This window comes from Belonocnema kinseyi, chromosome 3 (genome assembly GCF_010883055.1).
Source record: "Belonocnema kinseyi isolate 2016_QV_RU_SX_M_011 chromosome 3, B_treatae_v1, whole genome shotgun sequence".
NCBI classification, from domain to species: domain Eukaryota; kingdom Metazoa; phylum Arthropoda; class Insecta; order Hymenoptera; family Cynipidae; genus Belonocnema; species Belonocnema kinseyi.
Genome location: NC_046659.1, coordinates 134,710,467 through 134,718,926, shown reverse-complemented (window position 1 = coordinate 134,718,926; position 8,460 = coordinate 134,710,467). Strand labels below are relative to the sequence as shown.

The 8,460-nt window shown below is 26.2% G+C and overlaps 1 protein-coding gene across 1 annotated transcript in view; it reads right to left on the bottom strand.

The window, feature by feature from the left end:
- The window catches only part of LOC117169191 (glutamate receptor ionotropic, NMDA 2B), a 241,455-nt gene that overhangs the window by 129,277 nt on the left and 103,718 nt on the right, over window positions 1–8,460 (bottom strand). Inside the window, exon 6 of the mRNA XM_033355418.1 lies at window positions 2,778–3,007. Coding sequence (XP_033211309.1) covers window positions 2,778–3,007 — 230 coding nt within the window. The remainder of the gene's footprint in view (window positions 1–2,777; window positions 3,008–8,460) is intronic.

The following is an 8,460-nucleotide window of genomic DNA, read 5'->3' as shown; positions in this document are numbered from 1 at the left end:
CAGTCTGCCCAGACATATTGGACAAAGCCTGGTTTTTACCCCATCATTGACGGACTGGGTTGCAGTCAAGTACACGATGGGGGGACTTACAGCTTAAGGTGGTTCCGAACCACCAGAACCTCGGTAAAGGTACATTGAAAAATTTCTAGAGGTACCGGCTCAGGGATTAAACCCCGGACCTCTGAGGTGAAGCCCGAGTGTCTAACCAACTTATTATTATTATTAATATTATTATTATTATTATTAATATTTAGTAGTAGCAGTTACAAATTATTAGTTAAATTCATTTTCATCTTTAAAGAAAAGTAACGTTCGTAGATGTTATTTATTTGACATGTATGTGTTAGAAATCATAAATTTTCGTGAAAGTTAGCATTTAAGTAGATGCTGCATTTTTTGATCAGAAGTTGACTTTTGTCTGACTGAAATTACTTATTCTACTGATCACTCTTTTTATTCCTAGAAAAAAAGGAAATTTAAGGGACGTAAACAAAAACGGTCAATGAGTGATGCATTTACAAAGACAATCAGAAAATAATAATTTTTTTCATAAAATATATGCCTGAAAAGGTTTCAGCCTGTTTGCATAAAACCGCTTACTTTTGGATTGGTTAATACAATTGATTATTGTGGGAAATCATGAAACTTTTTCAAAATTATCATGTAAGTAAATATTGTCACTTTTGAGCAGACTTTGATTGGTGCCTGATGTAAATTATTCTTACTCCTGATAAAGCTTTTTGTTCCCAGAAAGAAAGAAATTTAAGGGGCTTAGCAAACACGATCAATGAGAGATACCAGCAAAGTATCCAGCAAGTGTGCATAAATCGGTTACCTCAAATTGGTTAATACAATTGATTATTGCAGGAGTCGGAAAAAATATGAAACTTTGTCGAAATTGGCTCATAAGTAGATATCGCCACATTTGTACAGACGTTGATTTGTGCCTGACTGAAATAACTCTTACTACTGGTCAAAATTTGTATTATTAAAAAAAATTTAAGGGGCTTGAATAAGAAGCTTGATTGAGAGCTGCACTCAGACAATCAGAAATATCAATTTGTTTTTTCTGAAATTATTACCAAAAAGTTTTTAGCAATTTTTTATGAAATAAATAAACTGGAATTGGTTAATACAATTAATAATTATAGAATTCAGCAAAAGAAATTATGGAAGCTTTTCAAAGTGGGCACCTATGTATATATTGCCACTTTCGTACAGACGTTAATATGTGTCTGGCTAAAACGACTCTTAATACTGATAAAGCTTTTTATTCCTAGAAAGAAAGAAATTTAAGGGGCTTAAACAAGAAAGGTCAATGAGAGCTGCATTTAGACAGACAATCAGAAAATACTAATTATTTTTTCCTGAAAATATAAACTTAAAAAGGTTTTAGCAAGCTTCCATAAAATTGGATACCTGAAATTGGTGAATGCAACTGATTCTTATAGAATTCAGCAAAATAAATCATAAGACCTTGTCAAAATTGTTCCTCAAGTCGATATTGTCAATTTTGATTTATTGTTTGACTAAAGTTACTCTTGCTACGGAGAAGGCTTTTCATTTTTAAAACGGAAAGTAATAATGATAATAATGATTTTAATAATGATTTAATAATTAATAAAATATAAATAATAATAATAATATTACTAATAGAATAATTAATAATTTTTCAATGAAAATAAAAGCTAAAAAAGGTTTCAGCAAGTTTGCTTTAAATCGGTTACCTGGAATTGGTTTATATAATTTATTCTTATAAAATTCGGGAAAATAAATCATAAATCTTGGTAGAAATAGGCACTTCAGTAGATATTGCTACTGTTGATCAGACGTTGACTTGTGGCAGGTTGAAATTAATCTTACTGCAGGTAAAGCTTTTTATTACCAGAAAGAAAGAAATTTATGGGTCTTCAAAAAGGAGATTCAATAAGGGATGAATTTAGAAAGACAATCAGAAAATAATAATTATTTTTTGACTGCAACTATAAACTTAAAAAAGGTTTAAGGCCATGTGACGAGTGGGTCACATGACCAGATTCCTAACTTGCCGAGACCTTTTTTGTTTCCCAATTTATTTTCAAACGAAACGCCACATCGAGTTGAAAATTTGATGTGGCGTTTAGTTTGTAAATAAGTTGGGGAACAGAAAAGGTGTCGGTAAGGTAGCAATCTGGTCATGTGATCCACTCGCCACGTGGCCTTAAGCATTATAAAAAAATTATTTTATTTACACGTCTGATTTTCTACAATAATAAAAATTTTTCTAGACTTTTTTTAACAGTGCAAGCGTTCCTGAGGCCTAAGAAATTCCTTTTCTCTGTAAGCTAAATTTTTTTTTTAACCTGGGCTCTTTTAAACATTATTCATCTTTGATAAAGCTGCAAATTAAAATCTGTAAAAATTTTAGAAGACTTTTAAGGCCACGAGAAATATTAGGAAAACTTGAAATCTACGAAAATGTTAAACTTGCGAAAATATGCATTTTTTTAGACACATTGTGAACGCAGAAAAAAAAGTGAAAAGCGTTTATTACGATTACCCAGTTCAGTGATGCTTTTCAGCGTCTTCATACGCTACTTCTCCACATTGCTTATTTCTGATATCCAGAATTTCATTATTTGGCCCATCTTTGTGAAAACCCATAAATAATTGAATGATTTAGTTTATGAAAGGTTTAATAACTTTTTAATCATTTTGAACTTGTATATTTAAAATTCTTTACTAATATCAATTAATAATAGTGTAAAAAAATATAATTTATTCAAAAAATTACTCACTCAGCCATGTCAGCTTCTTTGGCCACACGACAGTGGACTCCTCGATCCATCAAACATTTTCCAGTTACAGGATCTGGAGGTGCAAGATTAATATAAGGGGGTTCTTCCAGGAATGTGATTTTTAAATAAAATTTTTCGGGAACACCCTGAGGTGGGGTGTGGGTATTTCCTGGCCATACTATGTCTTTGATGTCTAAACCCTCTTTCTCCCAAGACTTCCACACGCCGATCTGAAATTAAAAAAGGAAACTGGTTCTATTTTGATTTTAGGTATTTGTGTCAATTATAAGAAGGAATAAAAAAATTGTAGCACATTTCTTATTTAAAGAATTTGTTCTTTTTGTAGAGAATAAACCTCATCGATTTAATACTTATCATTTTGATTGAAAATTCCAATTTTTTTTAAATTTTCTTATGTAACTGTACAAATATTTGGTTAAAAGTGAAACTGTTTAGTTAAAAATTAATTTTTTTTGTTTTAGGATTCATAATTGTAAACGAAAATTAAACTACTTGGTTAAAAAATAAACTAAGTTGTTAAAAATTTGTTTTTTTTTCGGCTGAAAATTTATTTTAATGATAATTTAGCTATTCCCTTTGAAATTTTAACTATTATGATGAAATACTTTTTTTAATGTTTTCAACTGAAAATGTAATTATCTCACTTTCATATTCTACTATTTTAGTTAAAATTGCATCTTTTTCGTTGAAGCTTAATTATGTTAATTAAACATTTCTTCGTTCAATTTTTACTTAAATAAGATGTTTTTTTATTTGGAAACTCGTTTTGTTTAGCAGAAATGATTTTTTTAGTTTAAATTTATTTATTTCAGTTAAAGAATATTTATTTTAGTTAACAATTCAAAACTTGGGTTTAAACTTGATTTTGGGGGTTAAAAATTAATTTTTTTAACTGAATATTTAACAATTCTATTTTTGGTTTAAAATTGACTCTTCTTACTACCAAATTCAACTGGATGGTTCAAAAATTTTATTTTTAAGTTGAAAATGCAATTATTTTGTTGAAAATTCATGTATTTGGCCAAAAGATTCTATTTCTAGGTGGAAATTAATATTTTTCTTTCAAAATTAATCTTCTTGATTAAAAATTAATCTTTCAGTTAAAAATGAAATAATTATATTTCCAGTTTAAAAAAAATTGATTTTCCACACAAAAAGAGATTTTTTTATAACCAGAGTAATAAATTTTCAACGAAAATGATGAATCGCCAACTAGAATTGATCAATTTTGAACAAAAATATTTATTTTCAAAAAAGGAGATTAATTTTTCAACAAAAAGATTAAAAACTACATTATTTAGTTGAAATTTCAACTACATGGTTTTTATTTTCTTGAAATTTTTCATATCATGCGTTTTTTAAATTAAAATGTTCATTTTTATAATTTTTTTTATAATGCTCTAACTCTGATAATATTCTTTTCATCGAAAAAGTGATCAGGATACATTTTTCGAGTTTCCGCATACTAAGAATAGCAGTAACTAGAATTTTCATATCTGAAAAAAAATAATCTCAAAAATTTTAAAAATGCGCCTAATTTTTGAGTTTTTATTCAAAATAGCTGGTTTACGAACTATATATTTCTTTTTAGGCCTCAAAAAAGTGTGCTGAAGCAGAATCTATTCTGAACGATCCTCCGAAAGTTACTGTTCTTATGCGATATCGACTACAGACAGACAGACACCGTCGTAAAAAAATTTTTTCTGACTCCGGGAGTCTTAAAACGTGGAGATTTTATGAAAAACGACGAAGTAGAATTTTAAATAAAACCAATACCTTCTCGTTAGGTTGAGAATGTAAAAAAATCTTTGCCTTCTAAATAATTATGCAAATTAAAAAATAGAATAAAAAAAGTATTTGCGACTTGTAATACGTGACTAAGGGCAAATAAAAAAATGTGCGGAATTCAGAGGGTGGTTCATTTACCTTCACCAAAAAAGTAGGAATTTTTTTTTCAGAATATATGCTACTTTAAAGGAAAAAGTGGTTTAATATACTATCGGTTTTCGATACGAAAGTTGAATGGCTATGACAGGAAAGCGTCAAAAAGGGTGCGCGTCCGGAGAGTTTTGAATATTCATAATACAGTCTGATTTCTTTCTTTTTTTTTTTTTTTGTTAAATAAAGAGGAGTTTTATATTCCAGTAGCCGACCATGCCGAAGTTTATTGGCCAATATCCTCCCTGACGTCTAACCCTCTTTTTAGGGTGAACTCTTGTAAAGAGATCGCACTTCGCGATACTAAATTCGAGGAAAGTGTGTTCTCTTTTATGTGTTCAGGATGAGGGAAATTGAATGATTCGTCCTAGGGGCTAAATTGAATTGCTCTCAACAAATAAAGCATCGTTTTTTTTAAAGGAATTACAGATTCAAGTTTTAAAATATGCTTTTATTTTTATATTTTATAGCCTACTAAACGAATCTTTTTTATAACCATTTTTTTATAACAAAACTTATTTTCTGGTCAATTTAAATTTCTGCAGTGTATTCTAAGGGAATTTTTACCCTAGAATTATATACCTATTTATATTTTTCGAACATTCTTTTCGTCTATAGATCAGCTGATAAAATCTTAAAATCCTAATTCGCGCTAGTGTACGCTTTTAAATAAATAAATTAATTAATTATTAATTTTATTATTATTAATTATTGATAACCTTTTACTCTAATTTTAAAAAAAATCACATGTAAATATAGTTCAGAAAATTGAATTTAGATCTTTATTCAAAAACATCATAAGCATTTTGAAAAATCATATAATTGTAATAGAGATAGTTTAAAAATAAATAAACTTTTATGATACAAATTATATCAAATAGTCAATCATAGCAGTTTCAAAATAAATAATTAAATATTTTGCCAAACTTTTATTATGCAAATTATACCCTAAATTCAATCATATAACCTTCGAATAAATAAACAATTTATGTCACATAATTTTAAGAAACTAAATTTCTATTTTCATTTTTCGTTCAATATTGAAAACAATTTCATCATCTTATAAATAATCAATTATTTTAAAATATGGAATACATTAAACTATAATTTTCACAAAAGCATTCAAATAAGTTTCACTTAATGTCTTTCTTTCAAATTTGAACATTAATTTCTAAATACTTGATTTATTGATAACATTCTTTAAACAATCATTTTCATATTAAATTATCTTGAAATTTGAAATTGAATTTTTATAGATTTAATGCATTAATAACCTTAAAAACTATTTTCGAAAAAAATTTAAAATATTCACTTATAACTTTGAAAATTCAATTTAGATACTCATTTGACTTTTTAAGCATCAGGAAAATTATATAACTGTATTAGAGGTATTCTAAAGAAAAAGTAAACTGTAATTGCAAAGGTAATAGCTAATATTGAATTAGATATTTTAAAAGTAAATAACTAATTTACGTTACTTGATTTAAAACATCTGAAATTAATTATTTATATAATTTACTATTGTGGTTAAAATTAATCACCAAAAAATCAATTGAAGGACTGACAACATAAACAGCCTGAAGCAACTATTTTCATTGAAAAAATCAAATTATTTTTATATTATATATATTTTAAAATTTGAACTCCAATTTCTGAATGTTTTTATTTATTTGGAAATAATTCCAGAAAAATTAATATTATTACTTGAACTTCAATTTGTATTAATTTAATTTATGATAAGGTTTTTAACTAATTATAGTAGATATTTTGATCAAAATATATTAATAATTAATTAATGAGTAAAGAGCATGAAAATCGCTTCACAGTTATTTTCATTAAAATGTATGTACATATAATTTTGAAAATTAAATTCATATAATCATTTCCCCACATCACAAACATTAGAAGAAAATATAGATATGGCGATTTTTTAAACAAAAAATCAATTTTATTATACAAATAATAGCCAGTTAAAAAAAAACTTTAAAAAAAAAGAGTCAAGAGCTAGTTGATCAATTCATAATGTGAAAAGCAGTAATAAATTATTTTCATTGAAAAACCAAAAAAATTGTTACCCTGTATTTTCCAGAAAATTTAAAGTATTAATAATCTTTCAAAATAATTCCATAAAAATTTGAAGCACATTGACATATAATTTTGAAGATAAAATTCAGATCATTATTTCAAAACATCGAAAACATTTAAAAAGTTATAAAAATGGAATAGGGGTCCTTTAAATATAGATAAACTTTAATTGTAACTTTTATTTTCGAATCAACTTTACTCCCTGGACCCACAACGCCCTAAATATAAAAATAATATAACTTGTTATTTCAAAAGCAATTTTCCTGAATAAATATCCATATCAGTTATTTTTGATGGAATAATTAAAGTTTTTTCAATTGAATCGATAACATATTACTTTAAAATAAAACATGGAATGAAATGAAAAAAAATTATACAATTGTTGTCTTTAAGAATAAATTGTTTATTTGTATTAAAATGTTCTTAAAAATGTATAAATTAGTTATTGAAAGTCCATTTCATCAATCAAATCATGTTTTTCCATAAATGATTTCAGATTGAAAATGTAGAAAATAGGGCAATGTAAAAACCTTAAAAATAGAATATTTAAAGATTAGGTCACTGAAAATTGTTATTACAGAATGAAACTATAATTTTAACTTCATGCTAATTGAATAAAATATTTTTGATATTCCAAAATATTCCGAAATATCCTGAAATATTCACAAATATTCTGACATATTCCTCAATTTCCCTTTGAGCTCTAAAAATTTTCAAAGATTCCAAATTATTTAAAATGATTAAAAAAAATATATTTCATAATAATTTAACGGGATTTAAAAATTCGTTTGAATTACAAAGATTTTAGTTTATAAATGAATTTCAAAAGGTTTTAAGCAATTTTAAAGAATCTAAAAATATTTTAGAAGAATTTCAAAAATTACAAGAATTTTTAGGAGATTTTAAAAACTTTCTAATACTTTTTATAAGTTCAAGAGATTTTCTAGTGATTTCAAGGAATTTTGTGGCACTTAAATCGATTTAATATAGTTTAAAAAGGCTGTAAAGGAATTCAAGTATCACAAAGCATTTTAAATATTTTAAAAAAATTCAAAAGAGTTTGAGGATCTTCATGTAATTTAAAAAGATTCGTATGGATTAAAAGTGATTTTCAGGAGTTTAAAGGGATTTAACGGGAATTATTTTATGTAAAATTTTTCAAAATTTATAATCAAATTTCAAAAGATTTCGGATTACTTAAAAGAGTTGAAGATAGTTTTAATGACTTTAAAATAATTTTGAAGAATTTTCAAGGAATTTCGGTACAATTTAAATAATTTTTAAGATGCAGAAGTAATTTAAAAATATAAAGAATGTTCTTAAATGTTCATTAATCAGTCTCGAACTTGTATCTTTATTAGATCACTCAATCAGTCATCGATTGGAAAGGTAAGTTACACTAAAAACAAACAAATGTTAGTTAAACGTTTTGGTCCTAAGTTTGGACCCTCTTCGGTAAATATTTTATAATAGTCAAAATCTTTACAAAAAGTTCATTCCAAATATTTTAAGTCCGAAAAACATAACATTAAAGGTTCATTGTAAAAATGATTTGATGAAACAAATCAAACCTTTCTTCGACCGTTGATATTTATTGATTTCAAATTCTTTATGTCTTACGGTCCAATCGTAAATCGAG